General features: G+C 34.5%; 2 protein-coding genes across 3 annotated transcripts in view; one reads left to right on the forward strand and one right to left on the reverse strand.

Annotated features, from left to right (window-relative positions):
* LOC146530231 (proton-coupled amino acid transporter-like protein acs) overlaps positions 1 to 12507 on the forward strand; it is a 35726-nt gene extending 23219 nt beyond the window's left edge. For both annotated transcript variants that reach the window (XM_085200733.1, XM_085200735.1), the window contains exons 3-10: positions 2424 to 2507; positions 3326 to 3476; positions 6644 to 6765; positions 7064 to 7148; positions 8943 to 9184; positions 10455 to 10667; positions 11734 to 11903; positions 12214 to 12507. In XM_085200733.1, coding sequence (XP_085056859.1) covers positions 2424 to 2507; positions 3326 to 3476; positions 6644 to 6765; positions 7064 to 7148; positions 8943 to 9184; positions 10455 to 10667; positions 11734 to 11903; positions 12214 to 12452 — 1306 coding nt within the window. In that variant the 3' untranslated portion in view covers positions 12453 to 12507. The remainder of the gene's footprint in view (positions 1 to 2423; positions 2508 to 3325; positions 3477 to 6643; positions 6766 to 7063; positions 7149 to 8942; positions 9185 to 10454; positions 10668 to 11733; positions 11904 to 12213) is intronic.
* A 2582-nt stretch (positions 12508 to 15089) lies between these two features.
* On the reverse strand, positions 15090 to 25284 carry LOC146530232 (trypsin-3-like). The gene is made up of 5 exons (XM_085200974.1): positions 25129 to 25284; positions 20280 to 20487; positions 19660 to 19903; positions 16806 to 16955; positions 15090 to 15305 (listed from the first exon to the last, which is right to left on the reverse strand). Exons 1-5 carry the CDS (start codon positions 25178 to 25180, stop codon positions 15153 to 15155), a joined length of 807 nt encoding a protein of 268 aa, XP_085057100.1. The 5' UTR covers positions 25181 to 25284; the 3' UTR covers positions 15090 to 15152.
* Between the last annotated feature and the right edge of the window lie 671 nt (positions 25285 to 25955).

A 25955-nucleotide genomic window follows, 5' to 3' on the forward strand; every position in this document is an offset into this window, starting at 1 on the left:
TGAAACAAACAATTTTTAATTAAAGTGTAAAAAGAACTCAACACAGCAAGCATTTCGAGAGTTCTTAAACAATAAGGAAAAATATATTTCATTAAAATAGCTTTTGTTTGAAACAAATTATTCCACGTATTCGTTTTCATTACGATTTATGAATTGTAAAATTTCGTTTATAATTATATGCTTTAGATATATTGTATCACTTGTTATCGCCCCCACCTTTATTTCCGAAAATCCAATTATGAATTTCGAGAAATCCCCTCTTATTGCTTTCCTATACCTACCCTACATATCAAATTTCAATTAAGTCCAGTAGAATTAATTATCTGTGCCTTGTCTGTCGTATCAGCGTATCGTAGCGCCCGCAGTTATTTAATACTAGTGGACCCGAACGCGGCTACGTCCGCTTGATTATAAAATTATTTTCAGTTTTCAATAGAGAGATGCGTTAAGAAGCTCATTTTGGGTGACGTTTTCTAACAACAAACTTTGCAAATCGTTGCTTAGCAACGGTTGCATAGCGACGGTTGTTATTAACATGGCGGAATAAATTGCATGTCAAATTAATAAGTATTTTAATATATATCGAAAATATTACAAATATGAGAAAAAAAGTATCCTATGTTCATCCCGAGACCCTCAAGTATCTCTATATGTGTATTTTGTCACAATTAAGTTAGCGGTTTGGCCCTGATTGCGTAAAAGACAGACAGACAGACAGACAGACGGACAGAGTTACTTTCGAATTTATAATACAGGTATGGATAATTTAAATGTATTCAGGGAAAATTTGTTGACGATTTTAATATGATTATAATACATGGTATTCCACAAAATTAATTATAATTAATACCTTTTAGGATTTTATTTCCTCTAATTCGTAGACAATGTCATATTTAATAGAAAACTGTTTGTTTATTTCATATCTATAAAATATATATATAGAAAATGCGAATTCCTCTTATAAAACTTAATTCCGCTTACCAATATTTGTATAAATAGTCGCTTATATTTTCCTCTACAACCTTCCCTCCTAACATCTGTCACAGATATTTAAATTTTATTTATTTGTTGTATATGTAATTTCATGTGAAATATCGTAATAATGTCATTAAAAACTTTATTTCTGTTTCACCTCAACAATTGGTAATAATCATAAAGTATTAAACTAATTCAATACAAAATACTAGCCTGTACTAACTAAGGTGTAATAAATTGTAATAAGTGTATGACTAGTTTGTGTTCTATGGTGTATTGAATTATGATAATCTTGCCTACAAAGGAAACCTAGTATTAGACAATACATTCAGACAAGGCAAAGCTAAAATATCGCTAAGAAAATTGACGAATTCCAAATTTTATAAGTTAAAATAAATTTGAAACAAGTGCAAGTAAATTTTGTGTGGAGTAGATTTCTTAGTTAAGAGTGTACGTCCCAAAAATAGTTTAAATTAGATTTTTTTGATTATATAAACTTTAATTTCTTGGGATAGTCTAGGCTCTATAGGTGTGTAGTTAATTCTTGTTCTTTTTGCAGCTTAAATCATTTCAGATATTAATTTGGGAGCCCTATACCATTAAGTTTTATATTTAGATTTACAAGCATTTCACGGAAAGAAAAATTTACTCGAATTAAAAAATCATCATCATCATCATCTATGGACCATATACAAGTTCTAAAGAATTTGATTTCTTTTTTTAGACAAGATTAAAGATTTTGACTCTTTCGTACCCTAACCCTGCATTTAAAAAGATTTAAACGAATTTCCTATGAAACGAATTTCAGTATCCCGCGTATATCAGGGTAGGCAGAAGCAATTCCACGCTCACTCATCACTACACTTTGTTTTATCACCAGAACGAGAAAACGAAATAATTCATTACCCCAAGTGAGAACGGAACCCACAACCATCGCATACCGTCAGACGATGGCCTCAAATAACGTTTAATTGACATTAAATATAGATTTAAATCAGCTATACGTCGATTAACGTCTGTCTGCTTCCACAGCAATTGCAAAAGATTTATTGTTCAGAAACAGAATAGAACTTAAGTAGATAAAATTGAAACGCAATTTATACATAATTACAATAAATGTTAGCTGATGCAATAATACATCTCCGTGTCATCATTACATGAACCGCCTTCATTGGGGTTAATAAATTGACTATACCATCACACCAATGTATGGTAATAGGCTTTGGTACAGATTTTTAATTGTCGCTCTTCAAATTGTAAGTCCCATTTGTTTACGTTTGTCTGTAAAAGAACCCGCTCCTTTCCTGTGGTCATCTATTCTGTTCAACATGTCGCAAAGACCTAATGGATTTATTAATTCTATAATAATAAGGTTTTTTTTTTGTAATTTTAACACTTAAGTTGCATATTTAAATGTTTGTAATAACTAATGATGTATTTTCTTTCAGAATCGAGCTGGCGTATAATGGGTCCAGAGAAGACCTCGACCCCTATGTGCCTGCTGAGCACAGACCGTTGGCATCTAACACATCGTAAGATATTCCTCTTTTTATTGTGTTATTTATTGAACAGTTAAACTTTTGGCGTTTCCTTCTGGCAATACAAGAAGGAACTCGAATTTGACTAAAAGCATAGATGTAGGTCCTATACACGTGATGCCGATTAGGGAATAATAAAAACAATTGTAAAATTATTATAAAAAATACGTCTCAATCGCACTGTTTTAAACGTGAAATTTATTATCTGTCACAACTTACTTTAATAAAAAATTTAAACATAAAATTTATTGTAGAGAAACATATTCCACATATTATTTACTATGAAATCTAGTTGTGACTAATTTAAATTGATATATTCCATTCCATTGTCTATATTGAAATGGGCTACTTTACTAGCATAAAGGCCAATTATGGAATATTACCAAAATAATGCATAGCGCATTTGCAATGCAGCTAATACTGGGACTGTTAAGTATTTATTATGCTGTATCTGATCCTGATAATTGCAAATATGCATTTGCATTAATCTCTTTGATATCTATAATATTTGCAAATACAACATTAAATAATGTTTATCCTGTATAATTTGATATTAAAATTATATTCTTGAACTCGATCTTTCAGAAGCTCTTTGTACATGGTCTTCTTTCTTATTCTGTTCTTTAATGCAGATGATGCTTCAACATTAACGAAGTTCTTTAATTTAACGTTTCGAACGTGTCAGTCATCTTATCTGACCACCATCGATTTAGTAAGAGTTACCCTATCGTATTTACCGTTCATTAAATACATCACAGCTATTTAGAAGAAGATTGATTGAAAATAATAAGAAATAATTGTCGATTTTCTAGGAGTTTTGGAGCATTGGCACATTTGTTGAAAGCCTCGCTTGGGTCTGGTGTGCTGGCTATGCCTCTTGCCTTCAAAAACGCTGGTCTTGCTGTGGGAGTCATAGCCACTATGGTGATCGGCTTTATTTGTGCCCACGTCATTCATGTTTTGGTAAGTACTTTTTTAATTGTTTTGTTTCTCTGATATTTTAACAAGCAACAGTAAATGAAAACTGACGGATAGGGCCATGCGTCGGGAATATAACGTCTTAATTCCCTTTTGCTACCTTCCTCTAGACGGTATACAACATGAAGAAAAAATGGGATACATTAAGGAGAATAAGACTTTTTTAGAAGATGGTGCAAGAATACTAGAGATAAAATTTATCAAATGCCATAGATTTCAAAATTATTTTTTGAAATCTAAATGTAAATCTCTGTAAAATGAAGAATTATATCAAAATAATAAAAAATGTAAAATATAAACAGTATTTATAATGGAGGTAATCTTTAAAGCTATTACAATTCAATTACAAACGTCATGCACATAACAGCTCTTCCCAACGTGATTTAGTCGAGCAATTTACCTTGAAATAGTACATCACATGCAACAATGTTAAATAAAAATACTTATAATAGAAAAATATTAACGGAATGCAACTTTGACATCATCTTGAAATAATATAAGTGAACTTAACACTGTGCTTTGAAATATTTAATTTCCTCAAGTGGGAATCGAACCCGCAACCTGTCGGGTTTACATTTACACGCTTGTGTCCCTTCGCCACGACTGGATTCAAAGATGTAAAGATAATTAATTTTATAGTAAGTATTATAATATACTGTTTATATTTTGTACAATCAGATTAGTTAAATATGGCTTATTTCGCAATTTTCTGTTAATTGTGGTTCAGATTCAAATTAATTATGAAAGAAATTTATATATTAAATTAAACTTTGATAATGGCTACTTCAGCTAACAACTTTGTTATAATCATTATCTTTATTATCAATACAAGATTCTGAATTGACCATAAGAATAAAATGAAAACAAAAATAATTCATAATAATAACGATCGTAAAAGATACAAAGTGAACCTAAAAATCCCTTAGGGTCGATCCACACTGTAGTGCCACATTTAATTCTTCGTCCGATCTCAGTGTTAAAATATTCTTACACGAGAAACAATGAGAACACAAAAATTTTAATGATAATATAAATTCTTTCATTGTTTCTTATATAAGAACACTTTACTAGTGCGAACGAATTGTGAGGGACACTATAGCGTAGATCCAACCTTAAGGAGATAACCACAAATTATATAACAACTTTCTCTCCATACATTGCAAACCACGATCTCCTTAATAAAGCGATAAACGAACTATTGTTTCGCTTTGAAATGTGTTCTCATCACCATTCAATTCTGAAATCGCTAGCGGTATGCAAATTTTCTGAAGCCTCTATAAGTAGATAGAAGAACAATTTAAAGGCCGTGTGGTACGTCGGTACGGTATATAACTGTAAATAGGGATGTAGGTTCATTTCTGCGCTCTGTTCCTATTATTGTTGCTTAGTAATAAACTATACATACATTTATACTTTTTTATTGTATTGATAAAAAAATTCTAGGGCTGAGTGACTGACAGACCATGCACAGACCAAAGCTTTATGCTTATTTAGGTAGGTTAGGAAGGTAAGGTGGCAGTAAAAGAAGATTTCTCAAAATTCCTACGAGAGCGATATGAAACCGAATTTTCTACTAAACATGTTAAAATCCACGCATACAAGGTGTTTTATTTGCAAGTGATAACTAGTTTGTGGATAGTTTATTAGAGTTACATACCCAAAGGGTAAAAGGAACCCTAAGGTTCCGCTGCCTGTCTCTCTATCTCTCTCTCTCTGCAGGCTGTTCCCTATTAACCATGAAAGCTATATACTTAAACTAGCGATCCCTTTGCGGCTTCGCCCGCTTTTACTACTGGATTATTCATATAATGTATGTTTGCAAAGCACTTAAGATAATGTGAAAATTAATTAAACTCTAATGCAACCCTCATTTTCGTAGTTTCAATAAAGATTTTCCAATTGTTTTACACAGCAAGAATTTTTTAGTATGTACCGTAATTTTAAATCTGTGCTACTAATTTTTTCAAGTACTTATTAAAATATATTTAAATGACTATTTTTAAACGGAAGAAATTATAAACAAAAGCCTACCTACTAATAACTACTACAAAAAATATGAAACCAAATATATCGCGCTGAAATAATACATTCAACTCCAATTATCCAATACGTGCAAACGCATCTAAATCTTCGTTGCTATGCCTCTATAGCGGGCGGGTTTTTTTTTCGAGCTTGTGGTTAATGCTGAAGAGGGTATTCTGTCTCTGATGAAAAGCAAGCACTACGTGGCTGCCTGTGAGGAAAATTAAATAGAATGCATTGGCCGGGAATCGAACCCGGGCCGCCCGCGTGGCAGGCGAGCATTCTACCACTGAACCACCGATAACTGCTCATGACGCGCTTGTATAAGCAAAACGTCGCGAGGCGCGTTTCGCAGCAAGGATGTTTTGATATTGTAACAACTTCTAAAGTACTTATTAAAATGAAAAAAAGTAAGTAAAAGACAGTTTTGATCTACATTAAATGGCCAACGTAACTAATGTACTTATTCATATGCTGAGAGTAAGGGATAAGTGAAACCTGAGTAACATACAACTGATGTGTCAACGGCGGGATGTGTCGACAATTAAATGCGTTTTTCTCTAAAACTATTCGCAATTTCGAAATTGTGTCAAAAGCAAATTTTATCTTCGTTTAACGTAGAAAATTAATAAAGTATTTTAAAGGATAAGGATTAATACCATTATGGAAAAAAATCCCTCACAATAAAAAAATATATTGAATTTATTATTTTTAGACAGAAAAATGATTACTACACGTTATTCTTAAAAGATACGAATATGCCGTCGCTGACTTTTTTGTAGATCTTATTAAGAGAAACAATACTTCAGTACATTTTTTTCATGTAGTACTTGCCATTAAAGCAGCGCATGCGCGAAACTGTCTCAACGGATAGGACTTTATACATATTTATCGTATTTATGTTATTTTACATAAGAATGTACAAATAATAAACTATATATAAACCATCTACGAAAAATATTCGACCTAATGGTGAAAACCGCATCAAAATCCGTTGGGTGGTTTAGAAGAAGAAGAGTTAGAAACAACAGACAGACACGAAAAGCGACTTTGTTTTATAAGATATAGGATAGGATAGGAAGTTGTACTACTTATAAATTATTTTTTAATAACTATTTATTTTCTTACAGGTAAAGACATCACAGCAGTTATGTATAGAAATTAAGAAGCCGTGTTTAGGTTATGCGGATACCTGCGACTTAGTATTTCAGAATGGACCGAAGCCTATTAGAAAATATGCTCCATTCGCCAGGTAAGCTGTGCATTTGCTTATTTTTTTACAGTCATAACGCGACAGGACAGTCAACAACAACAACAACAGCGCGATAGTCCATTTGTCGTGATGGGCTATAGGCTATATGACATGAGGTGCACGTTGTTTTGGGCTATATCTGCAGTCGGAGTTACGTCGAGCACTAATAATTTACCAATTACAACACAGCCAACCCCATCATCATCAACAGCCTGTCCTCATTAACTGGTAGATAGGCTTCTCCAATGTCAAATAAATTCTAATTTTCTGTCACTTATCAAAGAATATTTAATTACAGAGAGCTGGCAGACTGGGCGCTTTCTGTCACTCATTTGGGCGCCTGCTGTGTTTACGTTGTGGTGGTAGCTGAGTCTTTTAAACAAGTAAATATTGAAATTATTTGATAGTTAATAGATTTTAAAGTACCCCCTCTATCACTCATATGGCAGGATAGACAGAGGGAACCCGAGGGAACCCACTTTTCGAGATATTGAGATGTCGCGTATAGTAGCGAAACTTTTCTTTCTTTTTTAACCGACTTCTGTAAGAAAAGGAGGTTATCAATTCGACTCTATTTTTAACCGACTTCTGTAAGAAAAGGAGGTTATCAATTCGACTGTATTTTTTTTTTTATGTTTGTTACCTCATAACTTTTAACTGGGTGAACCGATGTTATAGCGAAGGTATAGCTTCCCAAATGGTTTGTTTTACTTGGCACCGACTTCAAAATTATAAAATCTTTGTATAATTATTTTTCACTTTTTAGTTCGTTGTTAGAAGTCGGTTTTCTTTTTGTTAAAAATTAATTGTATATCTAGAAAAAGCACCAAGATGGATTCAGACACTTCTATATTATTATGTATTAATACGTGAAGTAAAAAAAATTAACAACAAATTTGAACTTGCCACAGTTATTTTTATATTACAATAATTAAAGTATACATAAATTTCATTGTATTTTGACAATATTTTATTTTTATTTTAGAAAATATTTTTCTTATAATATAATATTAGATAAATTTAACATTCCACTAAGCATGAGGTTAATAACCTTAAAACAAAAACCTTTTAATACCCTTACAAAGCTTTTAATACACACTCAGAATATGTCAACATTTTAACATTTGGACGTGTGTGATATTTAATATACTCCCTAAATAGGAAGGAATATAAAAGAGAAAAAATGTTCTAGAAAAAGTATTTTTAGGTCCGTTGACTTATCTTTTGATGGTAAAACCTACTTATATAACGTAAAAGAATAATAAATAATTATATATAACTGACTATAAGATTCTGATCAGATTAATTTGAAGTTTCTTTTATTATTATTAGCTTCACGCTGTATCCCGCATACAGCAGAGTAGGCAGAGGGAATCCAGTGTTCGTCGACCTCGTTCCCTATTTTCCATATGTTTCCCTACTTTCCACATGCAATGACTCGAATTTTTCGAGACATTCGTGTTGAGTACCGGAATTCAACGCCGTTCTTTTGCCTTGATGCCAGAGCGAAGAAATGAAAATATTAAGAAATAATAATTCATTCCCTCGAATGGGATCGAACCCACAACCTTTACTAAAGCTGTTAAATAAAAGCTTGTAATATTCGTATAAAATTCATGTAGAGACTTGTTAACTTAATTAATTCATCAGGCGATCCTTTCTACATACATAATTATTTACTTTCCCTCATTTAGAATCGTTTAGTTACAAATTAAATCTTACCCTTTCTAAAAAGAGCAACTGTATTGTTTTTCTCTGACATATTTTTTTATTTCAAGAAGGAGTGACTGATCACTCAATTGTTTATACCCAAATATAAGATATGCATAAAGATGAAACGTACTGTGTAAGTCATACATTAACATCAATATAATAAGATATTGATGTTAATGTATGTATGTTGTTGTTAATGTATTGTTAATATTCATACATTAACATCAATATCTTATTCGATCCTCAGTCGGGGAAATGAATTATTTTCATAAAGAGCAGCGTTAAGTTCCGCAACTCAATAGTAATAGTCTTGAATTCAGACGTAAACTGGAGAACAATGTATATTGTCACTAGCTTTCTCTCTATTTGTCCTATTACGGATTAAGCCGGGAAGCATAAGAGAACTAGCGCATAGCAATTTGAACTTTATTTTTTAAATAATAAGATTGTTTTCTCAATTTCAGGTCTCAGACGAATACGGTGGCCCTAACTGGTCAGTGACAGTGTTCTGTGCATTAACACTTGTAATTCTGATACCCATAACTCAAATAACTAAGCTCAAGTACTTAGTGCCGTTCTCAGCGATGGCCAACTTTGTATGGTTGACGTCGATATGTATATCATTGTACTACTGCTTGAAAAACCCTCCTTCGCCGTCTGAGAGGAATATGTATACGTCAGTTTCTGGATTACCTATCTTTATAAGGTATGTAAAAATATTAAATTAAATTAAATCAGCTTCACGGTGTATCCCGCACACAGCAGGCAAGGCAAAGGGAATTTAGTGTTAACAGACTCCGTTTCCCACTTTCCGGCGAATTCTGGAGGCTTTCCGTGTTCCGCGTGTTGCCTCGACACCAGAGCGAAAAAATGAAAACTTATATAAAGTATGTACTTATATATTTTTTTAGCTTCACGCCTTATCCCGCACATAGTAGGAGAGGCAGAGCGGACCTGGGTACCTAGTATTAAGACACTCCGTTCAACACTTGTGTAGAATTCTTGAAGCAACACGCAAGTGTTTAGTGGTGGAACTCATCGTCGCGCTTTGCCTTGTTGTTGTTGTACCAGAGGAAAGAAATAAAAATATGAATTATTTAAATTAAGTGAGAATCGTCGCCTTTGCAAACAAAGGCTGTGCCTCTCCGCTACGACGGCCTTTACTTTGTTTACCTCATATATTTTATATATTGCTATCTCACACTGCTTTATATCACTATAAGCTTCAAAAGGAAATGTATTCCTTTGAAACCTTCAAATTAGGATAGTTTCACAATGTATAAAGATTTTAGCGACTCTCAGTTTCCAGGTGACCCCTTAAAAGAATAAAATGAAAAATATATATCATTTTAAGAAAGTCGTTTACGTTACGTTTTAGCAAGCAGAGAGTGCATAGAGTTGAGACACTGCGTTTCATATTTAAAGTCAGTTTTTAATCTGATAATTGTAATATTATATCTCAAAAATTTTAATTGTAATTATAATAAATTTGTTTCTAATTTTATAACAAAAACAAAAAAAATATACATTATATCACGAGTCGTAGCGAATTTGAAGTTGTTGCGAATTTCGTAACCGTAAAATCCTATTTTTTTCCTTTCCCATAGGAATTTCAGAAAATCTTTTCTCAGTTTTCCTACACTTCCTAAAGAACCTGCCAAATTTCTGTGATCTACGTCGCATAGTTCCGCAATCAATAATGTAAGAGTTTTATATTCATAGATTAGCATTAGAACACACTGCCACTGACCAATCCTGGCGGTGGGGGTAAAATCTTGAATTGATTTCCTCGCTCTAATAACGATTGAATTGTTAACAGCACGGCGTTGAGTTACGCCATCCAATATGCACTGCCTCCAAAATTCCACGGAAGCTGGAAAACGGAAGTGTCTTAATAGGAATGGAGCGTCTTAAACTAGATTCCCAACTTCATTCTGCTTTAATATTTTAAAATTTCAATTTTCTTTTGTTTACAGTACAAGCCTATTCGCTATGGAAGGCATAGGAGTGGTTATGCCCATAGAAAACGAAATGACCAAACCTCAACAGTTCCTAGGATGTCCGGGAGTTTTAAACATTGCCATGACAGCTGTCGTGGCGTTATACGCTTTTGTCGGATTCTGCGGTTATTTGAGCTTCGGTGAAGATGTTAGGGGGAGTTTAACGCTGAATTTACCTAAGGATGAAGTGTGAGTATGGAATTTAAATTTTAAATCTTTCTGAAAATAATTAAATAATTCTTGTTTGTATTAATCATTCATTAATAAACGCTATAGTTGTGGGTTCTATTATCATAAGAGGGAAAATTTATTTTCATTTTGTCGCTCTGAACAAAGTGCGGTGATAAGTTTCACCTCTTAACACGCAATGTATCAAAAACTGGACTGAAAGTAAGGAACGGAATGTTTTAGCATTAGGTTCCCTCTGCCTACCCTGCTACTTACGGGGTATAGGGGCAAAAAAAAATAATCTCAGCATTCTCTATATCTTTTCTTTGTTAACTTTATACGTAGAAATCAATTAAGCTATGGGCGTCCCATACTTTACGATAATGGCCAACCAAACACTTTAAGCATTAATTGGATAATTTACTTAATAGGTCCATTAAGTTTAACACAAGCTCTTATTATGTAAGAACGGAGAATATTATAGTATATTACTATATATATTAAATGTAGTTTGTATGGAAATATACTATGTACTAGAATGATTTTATGTAGGTAAATACATATAAATAAATCTTCCGGGTACTTAGGGAATGACAGACAATGCACAAATAAAACTACTGGACTTTTGACTACTGGTTAAAATTTGGTGTGTAGGTAGGGTTAGGGAGTGTAGGGGAGCCTTATGAGATTATGGAACGGAAAAAAAAGAGATTTTCCTTTTTACGCCTTAAAGTTTACGCAACCAAATTAAGCGGTGCATAGGGAAATCATTTCAAACATAATTATTACCTTTTATTCTGACGTAATAAAAAAATTCAGTACAGCCAAGGATTTAAGAAATTTCTTTATTTTTCTGTTAACTGAAACTTTTATTGATAAAACGAACAAATGTATGACATATATTTTAAGCGATATTTATTAAACTTCTTCTTATTATACCTGTAGATCTAAGGTGATCCATAAGTTAGTTGTTTGTTCACGAATTTCTTAGAAACTAAAAGTCATATCGAGATAATTATTTTTTATTTAAATGTGTTACGGAAAGGATTCGGGCCAAGTGTCTGTATTATTATTTTTTTTTTTTTAGATTAGCACAGACTGCAAAAATAATGGTTGCCTGCGTAATGGTGCTCTCATATGCCTTGGTGTTCTACGTACCAGTCGACGTCGTATGGAGAAGAATACAGGACCGAATCCCAGCGAGAAATCATAGGTGGGGTGTTGCTGGACTCAGGTTACTTGGGACACTTTTCACAGGTATATTATTTAAAATGGGGAACGGAAATGTCTTAACATTACGTTCCCAGGTAAAGGACATGGAGCAGTTACTCGACAATTTTAATATAAAAAAACATTCTTTGAGACCATCGTAACGCAGTGGGTCAGGGTCTGTCTGTATATATAACTTTTGTTTCAATTCCCACTTATTAGTATGATTTCCCCGCTGCAGTAGACGAAGCTCGGCTTTCAATACCACCATGTTTCAAAAGTCGACAGAATATAGGAAACGTGTATAAAGCAGGATGGTCACCGAAAACTTAATTAACAAATATTATTTTCATTTCAGTTGGTCTCGCCTGCGCTATTCCAAGATTGGAACTTTTCATGGAGCTAGTAGGTGCTGTATGTCTGTCCATCATGGGGTTGGCTCTACCAGCGATCGTTGAAACAGTATGGCGATGGGGCAAAGATCTAGGACGTTGCTACTGGATTCTGTGGAAAAATTGCCTTATAATATTATTCTCAATGGTGGCCTTAGTATCGGGAGTGACTTTCTCAATAAAAACAATGATTGATAGTTTGTGATATTAGCTTAAGAATATAAATATAGTTTGTAAATTATATTATTTTTAGTTTACTATTTTGTTGTTTTATTTTTTGATTTGTGTGTACTAAACTTTTGTGTATATAACGAAGCAAAAATAAGTTATTTTTAACCGACTTCTGTAAGAAAAGGAGGTTACCAATACGATGGTATTTTTTATATATTTGTTACCTCAAAACTTTTGACTGGATGAACCGATGATCGCTATACTAACTGCATGCGTGTATTATTTTATAGCTGTTTTTTTTTTATAAAAGCGTGTAATTGTAATTTTCGCTATCTAGAATCGGTACGGAACCGATGCCGCTGCGGCGCAAGAGTACAAGGGTGTGACTGTAACGCGACAGTTGTAGATTCGATCCCCGCTCGAGCTAATTAATTATTATTTATGAATATTTTCATTTCTTTGCTCTGGCACCAAGAAAAAAGCTTGGCGTAGAGTTCCGCTACTCAACACGGCAATTCCTCGAAAATTCAGGGTATAGTAGGAAACAGAGTGTGTTAATACTAAACTCCCTCTACCTATCTTCCTGTTTGCAGGATACAGTGTGAACCTGATATTTTATATATATAGTTTTTTAAAAGAATATATTATATACTTAAGAACCTATATAATATATCGATATTATATAAGTTCTTAAGCACTTATTTATATCAATTATTATAATTGATACAAATAAGTGCTAATGTAACGTATAATTTAAAAATGGCTCTGTCATGATTAGGAAGGCTCCTCCTCTTCAAGGCTAAGAAGCACTCACGCTTGCAAAAACATCCTGTTTAACCTATAGTTAAATGATTTGGAATTTTGTTAATTTAATACATTGCAAATTATCAATTGCTAATGTAGTATTTTCTATGGGAAAACAAGATTTTTATATATAGTTATAGAAAATAAAAATATTTTGAAAAAAATTGCAATAATCAAATCTTAAGGATAGTAATGGCGCAGGGACAGGAGCAATGTAACTGTAAACTCGACAGGTTATGGGTTCGATCCTCTCGAAGAAATTAAATATATGATATTTTCTCCTTGCTCTGGTAACGAGGCAAAGCGCGGCGTTAAGTTAAACAAACAATATATTTTTTGTGTCTTGATTTTCCCGAATTTAATACATTTTACGTTAATTATTATAGTGTGTAAATGAACGCGGTGGTTGTGGCTTCAAGACCAATTTGAACTTAATAAGTCCGCTTCGTTCTGTATCCCGCGGACAGCAGACAGACAGAGAGAACCTAATGTTAAGAAACTCCGTTCTCCATTTTCCACCGAATTCTAGAGGTAATGCGTGTTGAGTGGCAGAACTCACACACTTGTGTCAGGAATCAGGTGTTCTCTATTTTACCTTCGATAAAATAGATAATAGAATATGCTTGACGACAACAATAATAAAACATTTATTGAAGAATTCTAAAAATATGCTTTCCTGGAAACCTTTTTAAACATTTCAAGGAAAATCATCTCTACGAGTTTAAATTAAATTTCTTGACATTAAAGTTTCATTAAATGACAAGTGCTTTAAAAGAGATTTTATTAACTTAATAAATTTCATTTAAGTCTTAAATATTTATCTTTCAAAATTGAAATTGTTAGTATTATGTTTCCCTTTCATAATTCTCGGGTTCAATAGAACCCAGTCTTGCGGAAGGCTTGCATGGGAACATAGGTGGACCTATGGACACACAGGGGACCCCTTCGAGAAATGTCAGTATATTTACTGTGACATGTATCCAGGATTTCTGAGTAACAATAGGCAATTGCCCAGAGATGGGCAGCGGATAATAACTATGGAAAATATGGTTAGATTCGGATTATGTTTGCTTGTCGCTTGTTACAACGCACGAAAATAGCGACAATTTGTAAGGAAATATCGAAAAATAAATTCATAAATATGATACAAGGTCTTATTAATAATATCTCAATAAAAATTAGACAATTCCATATTTAGATTTCTTAGTGATTTTCATCTCATACGTAATTATGTAAATAATAATCCCTATCTAAAAATGCAATTTTTATTAAGAACCAGAGGTTACAAAATATTAAAATAAAATTAAAGTCATAAATATAAATATGTTGAAGGAAGATTACCCGTCATATTATAAATAAAAGAATTAGATAAGCTCATTTAGTCATAATTATTACGAAGTGCAGTATTGGTTAAGGTCATATACCTTTAAATTAGGCAGAGGTGACCTACCCTTTATTTGAGGTGACCTAAGGGATAATAAACTTGTGCATATATAAAAAATATTGGTAGAAAATCTTTTTTTTATGGAAAAAGGACAAGGTAAACGAGCGTTCGGGTCACCTGATGGTGATCACCGCCGCCCATGATCCCGTGCAACACCAGAGGAGCTACAGGTGCGTTGCCGACCGAAATATAATAATCTAAATAAAATTTATGATAATTAAATAATTATGTGTATTAATACATAAAAAAACACTTTGATAGTTGATATTTCGCATGTAGGTAGGTTAAGGGGTAAAGGGGAAGACTAGGTAGAAGGGTACTAAGATATAATTTTTCTTCTTAAGAAAACATTCTTAAGAGGATGTAAATAAGTTGCTTTAAAAGACTTTTTAGAAAGACTACTAGTTTTAAATAAAATAAATCTTCATTTCATAGCCTTTGATTATTTGAAAATATAATAACATTATTATAACTAACAAAATTCTATTATAATCCAGTATTTTCACTTATAAAGTCTCGAATTGTTGGCGCTGCGATGTCAGCAAAGACACTCGGTGAGAGGGCCTGTCCGCAACCTCTGCCAAAGGAAACTATACCAACCGCCAGACCATCTTGTATGGCTGCTCCTCCGGAATCACCCTGGAAAAAACATATTTGAATAATTTGCCATATTTAAAAACTACTCTAATATCTGAGACCGATCTTGAGAGCGTACTTTAATATATATAATATTTCAGTTCCTCGAGTGGGGATCGAACCCACAACCAGTCGCGTTTACAGTCACATTTGTACACCTGTGCCATGACTGACCTCATTCATAAATTATAATCTACAAATGAAAGCGGCTTCCCAAGATCGATCTCAGAGTTGAGAGCGATTTGTAAATACGGGCATCGAAAGATTAATTGAGATCCGCCACTAAACTATCTATATATATAAAAGGACTTGTCCTCACTGACTGAGGTAAGACGCGCGCACAGCCGTAACTGCTGTGCGTAGAAACGTGAAATTTGGACAGATGTTTACTTTCGTAATCTGGACATCCACTAAGAAGAGTTTTTGAAAAATTTTAACCCTAAAGGGGTGAAATAGGGGTTAAAAGTTAGTATGGAATAAAAATTAAATCGGCACCGATTCTTATAAAATTTGAAATTCAGACTCTTAAAAGTATTTAATTGAACACGTGTTTCATGGTTTTCTAGAATTATTTTCATAAGGGTGTAAATAAGGGCTTGAAAGTTTGTATGGAAAAATTCTTAAATCGCCACCGATTTTTATAAAATTTGAAATTTAGACTCTTAAAAATATTTAATTGAACATGTGTTTCATGGTTTTCTAGAATTCACCCCCTAAGAGTGCAAATAAGGGGTTGAAAGTTTATTTGGAAAAATCTTTAAACCGCCACCGATTTTTATAAAATTTGAAATTTAGACTCTTAAAAATATTTCATTGAACACGTGTTTCATGGTTTATTAGAATTCACCCCTAAATACGTAAGCGAAGCTGCGCGCGTCCGCTAGTAAAAAATAAGAATCATATTCATGCATACATATGCATATGTATGCATATGTATTTATGTTTGAAAAGTTTTTGCTTCGCAATTCTTAGGTATTTAGATATTTAAATAGTGATGTAAAAAACAGACTAACGTTCTACACCTTTGTAGTTAGTTAATTAGTAAAAACAAAATAAATAAAATTGAAAATAAAACTGACTACAAAAAATAAAGATTATATTTTAGAAATGAATATGTACCTACTTTATAAAACTACTGCGCAACGAAAATACCAAGTCTGTGATGCATGAAAAAAAAATACTTAAGGTCGTGGGTTCGATGCTCACTCGGGGGAATGAATTATTAATCAATATTTTTATTTCTTCTCTCTTTTACAAGGCAAAGCGAAAATGCGGCAGAAAGTAGGGAACGAAGTATCCTAACATTAGGTTCCCTCTGCCTAATCTGTTATATGCGGAATACAGCGTGAAGCATAAAAAAAGAATAAACCACACAGGTATATTTTCTAAGATAGACACTTAAGAAACAACTTAAAAATGTTGTTCTTTATTTATAGCGTTATGAGCGTGCCAGTTCAGCACTACTCACTTCGCCAATAACTTAAAGATTATAATCTACTCTACCTGACAGGTGCTTTTCCCTCCTAAAAAGAATTTTCCCCCACACCACATGTTCCTCGTCAAAACTGTAGGGTAGACTAGGAAACATCTATAGAAATGTACGACTGGCAGCTCCACATGCATGAGACGATCGGGAATTGTAGAGGCTCCTTGCTAAAAATGACAATTATTTTCTTAGACATCGGAATATTCCTCTAGGTATATAAAGTTACTTTTCAATGTAAAATCTAATTGCATTGTATGGGTTCGATTCTAAGGCAAAGAAATTATTATATTTAAAAATTATTTTCTTCTTTATTATTCTTCCTTTTATTCAAAAACTATTTAAAAAAATATATGAAAAATACACTTGCATAATAATATATCAAGAAGCAAACGCTAAATAAAAGTAAAAATACAAGTTACTCTAACAGCACATGTTCGTTTTCGTTTTTCGTTCGTTTTTCGATTGAGCAGTATGCTGTTGGCCATATCGGCCTCTACAGCGTCACCGGACTTGGGGAGGCCGAGCTAGACGAGCTCTGACCTTGGCATGGCTACCGTGGAAGGTACCAACAAAAGAGAACACAGTGGCGCAAGGGCGTCTCCTTTGAGACTCGGACCGCGACTTGCGAACACCGTTCGTAGTGGGGGGCTTTGCTTCGATCGGTTCGACCAAAGCCTACTGGGGAGGGCTCTTGATGCCCTATTGGATTAATGATTGCGGGCTCCTCTCGCGCCGAGGCGCGATTGGGCCACAGTAAAGCTGGGACCTCGTCTCCACCGGCGGGTACGGTGTGCGTAGCGTGTATGTGTGCGATTGTGTGTAGCCCTACCTACAAATTTGGGGTCGTTCGCTTTAGTGATGGGGTCAGCATCATCGGTTAGAATATCCCGGGGTCGACGGCGATCCCACGGGCGACGTTTGGCGTAATTACACGAGTTTACCACCAGCGGATTCGGATGGGATTCGGCTTTAGTGAAATAACTACTAGAGAGCTTACGACAGTGCTCTTTTACTGAGTCTAATTTGACGTCTCTATGGAGATCGGTATTACGCATGTACCACGGGGCACCGGTAGTGTTACGTAAGAAGCGGTTTTGGATTACTTGTAAACGGTTAAGATCTGTCTGTGCGAAAACGACACAGGCGTAGGCGAAGATGGGTCTGACGCATGATTTATAGAGTCGGATTTTATTTCTAAGTGAGAGTTTGCTTTTAGCACAAATGAGTGGGTACAAACAACTTAAAACGTAGGCCGCTTTGCGGCGAACATAATTAATGTGGGCTCTAAAGGACAGTTGACTGTCGAGAATAACACCTAGATATTTGGCCTGTTTGACCTCGGGGATTATTTTGCCTAAAAGGCGAACATGTGGCAAGTAGTCTGTCCTACGAAGGGGGAAGTATATGATGTTACTTTTATCGGGATTGACCTCTATGCGCCATTGAGATAGCCACCGACATATGCGGTCCATGGACTTTTGGAGTCTGTTAGCTATGCAGACAGATACACGGCCGGACGTATAGACGGCGGTGTCGTCTGCGAAAAGGGCTAGGTTTGTACCTGGGGTTTTGGGGATGTCGTGAGTGTACAGATTGTACAGAAGCGGGGATAGTATGGAGCCCTGAGGGACTCCAGCTCTAACTGGCCTACTGGAGGAAAGGGTGCCTTCTACCCTATATCTAAATGAGCGGTTTGATAAGTAGTCTCGAATGATGTGCACGAGTCTGTCAGGTACGTCAGTCTTTTGTAACTTGTAAATCAAGCCATTGTGCCAGACTTTATCAAACGCTTTTGCAATGTCTAAAAAGATTGCCGCTGATGGCATTAATTTGGCTCGGGATAGCAGGAATTCCGTGAGGCGGTGTACCTGGTGTACGCTGGAGTGTTTGGCTCTAAAGCCGAATTGTTCCGGGGGAATTATGTCTTTGGCCACGACTGCGGCTTGGAGACGAGTAAGGAGGATACGTTCGTAGATTTTGCCCATTGAGCTGAGAAGGCTTATGGGGCGATAACTGGACGGGGATGTGCGAGGTTTCTTAGGTTTGTGAATACCTATGACTATTGCCTCTTTCCATTGGTCTGGGAATGAGCACTCTTTTAAGAGCGTGTTAAAAATGGCAACGAGAAGCGTTAGGATGTGAATGGGAAGAATTTTAAGGATCTTATTCGAGATGCGATCGGATCCTGGGGCTTTCTTTGGCTTAAGGCGCTTTATAATGTCTTGGACCTCTTCGACAGAGGTCGGTCTAATTGGTTCGCCCGCTGGTGGCAACGGTGCCCACGTTTCGACCTGTGTGTCCACCGCGGCGACGTGAATTGGATCACACGGTTGTTCCGAGGGGGAGCATTGACTTTCTAAGCACATGTTCAAAGTAAAGTACCTTTATCTAGAAATTTCAGAAGAATTGTTATTCTGTAAATGAATAGTCCTCTGAAAGGCTTTACGCATTAAATTAGGTTCTTATTGTTACTAAAAGCAACGTATAAAATAACATCAGTAGGTATATCTGTATGATTTATAAAAAGCCTCCGCCAAAATACATTTATTTAGTATATTGTAAGTAGAAAAGCTATTTTTCTTTCAAGCACTTTATAAGAAAACAACTATTGAGATCTTTTCTTACATCTTTATATAGTTGTACTATATATTTGTAATATTTATATATAGTAACATTATAAGGCTATAACGTTTGTTTGGCCAGTCGTGACGGCACAACGTGTGACTGTTAACGCGGACTGATAATGGGTTCGATCCCATTTGAGGAAATTAAAAAAATATTTAAATGTATATTTTCATTTCTTCGCTCTGGTGTCGAGCAAAAGCGCGGCGTTGAGTTCCGTGCGCGAAAATATTACAAAAAAATACAAACCTTTGTCCTACCCCAACCACTGACCATAATATCACCACTCAAAGGCCTACCTCTTGGCGGTAAAGCTATAGGCTGCATGGTATCACTAAACTGTATAGGCTCAGCAGTTTTCATGTACGCTACGTCTTTATCGAAGGGTGGGTTGTCGTATTCCGGGTGAGGCTTCACCTCAGCTATGGGGATGATTGTGCCGTTCTTACGGAAGGAACTACCAGCTCGGAGAACTACTGTTGATGGATCGACACTGGAAAATAGTTGTTTTGTAATTATGTTCTTATTAGACGTTGTGGCAGCACAGCGGTGCGACGTGTGACTGTAACGCGACGGTCGTGGATTCGATTACCAGTGGGTGGAATAAATTATTATTTATGATTTTTTTACATTTCTTCGCTTTGGGGTCAAGGCAATCGAAAAAATTGGTGGAAAATGGAGAGCGAAGTGTCTTAACACTAGATTTTCTGTACCTACCCAGCTATATGCGGGATACAGCGAGAAGCTGATTAATTTTTTTTAACACACATTACATTTTTTTTTTACTAAGGTGCACTTATAGCGAAAAAATCCCCCCTTTTTACTAAAATTGTTTAAAAATTCCATTTTTTCTTTCTAAATACACTTACTTTTGAGCACAGTGTCCCGCTGTTAATATATAGTTTTCGCTGACAATAAAACCTCCACAGAAATATGAATTGTTCACTATAAATGACACCTGGTACGGATGCTCTTCTATGTTCGCTTCCTCACCACCCACTATCCTGTCGCCCACGTCGACTGTTTCTAGATCATTGTCCTCGTCATTTACGGGGACCCTTTCTGATAATATTATTTCTGTAAAAGAAATATTTTTTTACATATTTTTGAATATTATAAAAGTACTAGTGGAACCGGACGCGGCTACGCCTGCTTGAACTATAAGAATATTTTCGCGTCGCTCATACTCATACTATGCCGCCCGAAGGCTAGGTCGTTTCGAATCAGTGACATCTACTTAATTATTTATTAGAATGTTATATAGTAAACTATAATTTCAATCTAGATAAAATGCTAAAAGTGACTGTTACATTTATTTTTATAAGGATGAATATCGGTATGTCGCGGTAACGGTTGCGTAGCGACGCGACGGTTGTTATTAACATGGCAGAATAAATTGCATGTCAAATTAGAAAGTACTTTAAAATATATTAATTTATATGTGTAATGTAATGTTATATAGCCTATAGCACTTCTGAAGAATGCAGCTTTCATACAAAACAAAAACAAAGTAAATCGGACCGGTAGATCCAGAGATCTTAGCGTTCAAACAAACAAACAAGCTCTTCCGCTTTATTGTATTAGTATAGATAGAAGTATAGATAGCTTAATATTTCTCTCGCTATATTTTCAAGACATTGCTTGTTGAATGGCAGAAATCAACGCCGATCATTATCTACCAGAGTGGAGAATTAAAAAACAGGACTCGAACCTACAACCCACGTCAGGCCCTAGCCCACTGTGCCAAGCCTTACTTATTTATATTATTTAATTAAAATGCTAAACTACACCACTTGAATAAGAAGCTAATACCTACTCAAAAGGCAATTTGTTGGAAACATCAAGTATACCGAAACACGTTTACTAAAAGATCAATCGTTATTTAATAACCACTGTGGCGTAGTTAGGAAGTTAATAGCGTGATAGTGGCGGGTACAATCCTTGCTCGTGGAAAAGATTATGTTTTAAATATTGCACTGAAATTCAAGACATTATATGTACATAAGTCGAATGGCGGAACTTAATACCGTGACTATTATTACCATGGCGGAGAAATGAAAATTATTAATTTACTTGAGCGGGAATCGAACCCACTGCTATCACGTTGAAAGTAACGCGATTGTGACTTTAGCCTACTAGTAGACCAGTTTATTAATTGGTTGCTAGGACTTTTCTTTAGAAAAAAGACATTTCCAAACAATAACCAATTGAGGTTATTAGTTAATGTAATTCCCTCTAATTCTAATTCCCCATACATTTGATTGCAAAATACATACAAAATAAAAGCCGGATACTTGGCGCTTTTATACAAATTTAGACACAATAATTTAATAGAAGATTAGTGGGAAGTCTCAAATAAATTTATATCTTTGTCCATTAGTACAAATATATAAATTTTTTCAGTATTTTACTGGACAAAATGGAATGGAATGAAAAGTTACTGTAATATAAACAAAACAAATTCTATTAAAAAAAATTGACGTCGTATAAAAAAGCTAATAAAAATGAGGCTCTAAAAGAATATTAAAAAAGTTGTGGCTTGGGAGAAAATAAGTCTTAGTAAAATTAAAACGTTCACACTTAAGTAATTTAAAGCACCTACTAACTTTGCTTCAAGTTGGGTAAAATCAAGTACTCGTTAACATCCTGCACACAGCAGCGTATTCAGAGGGAACCTAGGTTCAATATCACCAAAACTTAAACAGAAAGTGAGGAAGGGAACCTATCCTGCCATATACAACGTGAACCAAAAAAAAAACATTTCTAGTTATTTTATAGCAATGTTCTATTGTCCCGTTCGCCTAATTCACATTCTATACACGAGTAAACGAAAGTTGTCACCGTCATTACTCATCGCCCGATCGAAACAATACTTATTTAAGTTAAGCCATTTATAAAACGTGATGGGGATATTCGTAGCAGAATTGCAATTTAGGAGAGCTCATTTTATATTGTAAACATATTTTCCTGTTATTAAGCTTTCTAGGTAATAAAATATTATGTTATGGTTTAATATATAGGCTCTTTTTAGTAAAATTTTTGTTTTTCATATTAGTCATCATCATCATCATCAGCCTGTCCTCGTCCATTACTAGACATAGGCCTCTGCAATGGCAAGCCACTGAGCTCGATCTTCAGCTCGTCTCATCCAGCCGTTGCCCGCTACTTTGCGAATATCGTTACCCCATCTAGCTGGAGGACGTCCTACATTACGCTTGCCGAGGCGTGGTCTCCACTCTAGAAGGTGCTTACCCCAACGGTCATCAGTTCTGCGGCAAATGTGACCAGCCCATTGCCACTTCAGCCTGCTAATCCTATTCATATCACGTAGCTCAGTAGAACAGCGTTCAACTATAAACGAGACGGTTGTGGGTACGATTCCCACTCGGAGGTTTGAATTGTGTTCATTTCCTCGCCCTGATCTCTCCCAAAAGAAACAACGCAGCGTTGAGTTCCAACGCTTAATACACCATGCCTTTTTTATCTATAGGTTATACATTTCATAAATTGTAATTTAATAATAGCTTAAATCAATTGATTTGTTATTTAATTTTTCTCGATTAAATTGTCGTATTTAATAGAAAAACATTAAGTCCGATGATAGTCCCTATACAGCGGGAAATTCGGTAAGAAAAATATATATTGCTCCATAATCTCATAAAAATCGGTTCATCTGTTCAAAGACAGACAAACAGACATAAATTAATAAATTTTAAAATAGTTTGGTTGTGTTTAGTATTATTAAATTAAACTAGGTATATACACTTGAAAAACACTTGGTCACTTCACTTCAAGCTTAGAGTATAGAGATGCCTAGATTATTTAAGTGTATTTAAGGAAAATTGATTGGTTATCTGTACTGGTTATACACTTAATAAATCGATATTATAATCTTTTAAGATTTTATTTGATTTTGCTCGCAAACATGTCGTATTTTATAGAAGAGTGTTTAACTATTTCATATTTTTCTAGGTATACGCGTAAGGCAAAGATAGATATAATTTTTCCAAAAAAATTCCCGGATAAAGAGACAGATAAACAAGAAAATTACAGAGAGACAGAATATATATGTTTGTATAGATTAAAATTATCAACTACAGCATTTTATTAATTCTTATTAATTTTGCTAAGCTATTACCACCATTATGTCACTTCACCGTTTCCAGATCTTTAATTTATCTGGTTCTGTTCTTAAAGTGGTTTGGCTCTTATAGCTAGACTGCTATTTGCTGATTATTCATGAGATATTCCAGATCTTTAAAATATGTAAATAGAAGATGTTCATCTTGCTCAACAACTTTTGCAATGGATGCATTTAATATTTTTTTCCCTTTCCCGTAGGTATTTTTCTATGTTTCTCTTATTTATTTATGTCTCACTTATATTGCTCTCCTAAACACCCTACTACGTAGCTTGATGAGAACGTATGGCTTAACGGTCAGAGTACTTAAACAGTTTCCAACAGGTGCAGGTTCAATTTTTTATACGTTTTCTAAAAAGTATTTTTTCTTTCCTAATTGTGAATAATATTTTTAAAATGATTAAAAGATAAATTGATTATTGGATAGCATACGTCGCAATTTGTATAACGAAATTGGGGAAATCAAATGTTTAAAATTAAACATTTACCTGAGCCAGACATCGAATCTACAACCACTGTGTTTCCAGTCAAACACTTCGCAATTTATCCGTGTGCTTTACCATGAAACGATTAAAACCAATTTAATAGCAATTTCAAAGGTGATCTACGCAAATAACATGGTATATGCGCAAACACGTCGAATCAAGTTCGCCATCATTAGATATAAAGACCGATGCACGTAAACTCAATTAATGTGTAAAATGATACTTGATGAAGCCAATCGTGACCCAGGGGCACAAGTGTGTGACTGGTAATGCCACTTATACTGGTTGTGGGTTCGAAATGGAATATTTACTAAATTTATATTTTCAAGGCAAACCGCGGCGTTAGGTTCCACCACTTAACACGCAATGACTCCAGAATTCGGCGCAAAATTAAGAACTTAGTGTCATAACATTATATTCCCTCTGCTTACCCTGCTGTGTGCAGGATATAGCGTGAAGCTGATAAAAAAATGATATTTGCGATTATAGTCAGTTTGTGGCCTTGTAAATTTTAAAGAGATAAAGTTTTTTAGTTATTTTTTTTAGTTTCCCGCTATATTCCTGGGGGAGGAGGACCTATTTTTAAGACACTGCGTTCTCTAACATTGCTATCTGAGTGGCGATAAATAATAATATGCGGTAGTTGGCGAAAGCTAATCCATCCAAGCCTCTTAAGTATGTTAACTAGGAAAATATATTTCCATATGTTTACATTTTTTACTTTGATTTTATTTAGCAATTAATTTTCTTTATTTGTCAGCTTCGTCTTGCTATCAGAGTGAGAAAAAAATAATTGCACCAAATGGAAATCGAAATCACAATCAAAAACAGAATTAAAATATAAATGCAAATTACTACGTTTAGAAAGTTCATATAGTTAAATATTTTATTATAATTTCCATTATTATTTAAATAAACAAAGAGAGCAGAAAATTAAGAAATAGTGATATAACACTAGATTTTCCCGGATCCCGTAAAGTGTGAAAATATATATTTAAGTCGCTCTGCCCCAAATTTCACATATCAACTAACCTATCCGAAAAAAAATAAAAAAAATATTTAAAAAACGTAAAATATATTCCCAAACCTCACCTGACACCACCAGAGGCGCGACCACCAAACAAACGAACGTAAACGACCACATGACACTAGAAAGTAACTAACCTAATTGAGTTGGATCGCACTCAACACTCAAGTACTATATACTACAGGCATCGCTCATTTACATAACTATGCGATACCCACATCACGTTACAATTGTCGATAGAAATTGACCTTACAAAGTAATTGTATTATTAATAATATTAATACTTATATTGTCATTTAATAGTTTCGTTTGACGTCTGAAGTTCATTATGAGAGCTGTTATATCTGTAATATATTTGACAAGAGACAAATAAGAATATCGAAGTATCTGGTCGTTTAAGCATCGTTTTTTAAACTGCCATTTTCAAAAATAATCTCAATTATATTTTAAAAATAAAGTAGAAATATTAGATCTAAAGTATATATCGTATGCCGTACGTGTTGTGTATAAAAATGGCTGATGAAAGCAGACCTCCTCGCATCACCAACATCGTTAAGAACACAAAGTTCATCATCATCATAAGCTTCAAGCGTCGATGGCTCCTCTGCTGGAAAACGCCGTAGACAAGACACTAGCTTAGAAAGGAGACTTGAAATTCTCACATAACAGCTGGTGATTCATGTAATGTCGTATCAGCAAATTTAGTGTCTCAGTCTAATATAAAAATAGATAAACAAAAACGAAATAATACAGTTAAATATTCGAATGGTGTTTTAAAAACTGTATTAAGCCCGGTTTCGCACTGAAAGAGAAATGAGTGGGTAATTTCCGCCCAACTATTTAACACGGGTAGGCAGAGGGAACCTCCCAAGTTCCCTTGACTAATATACGT

This window comes from Heliconius melpomene, chromosome 17 (assembly GCF_056956725.1).
Source record: "Heliconius melpomene rosina isolate 202511_hmr_F chromosome 17, ASM5695672v1, whole genome shotgun sequence".
Taxonomy (NCBI): Eukaryota; Metazoa; Arthropoda; class Insecta; order Lepidoptera; family Nymphalidae; genus Heliconius; species Heliconius melpomene.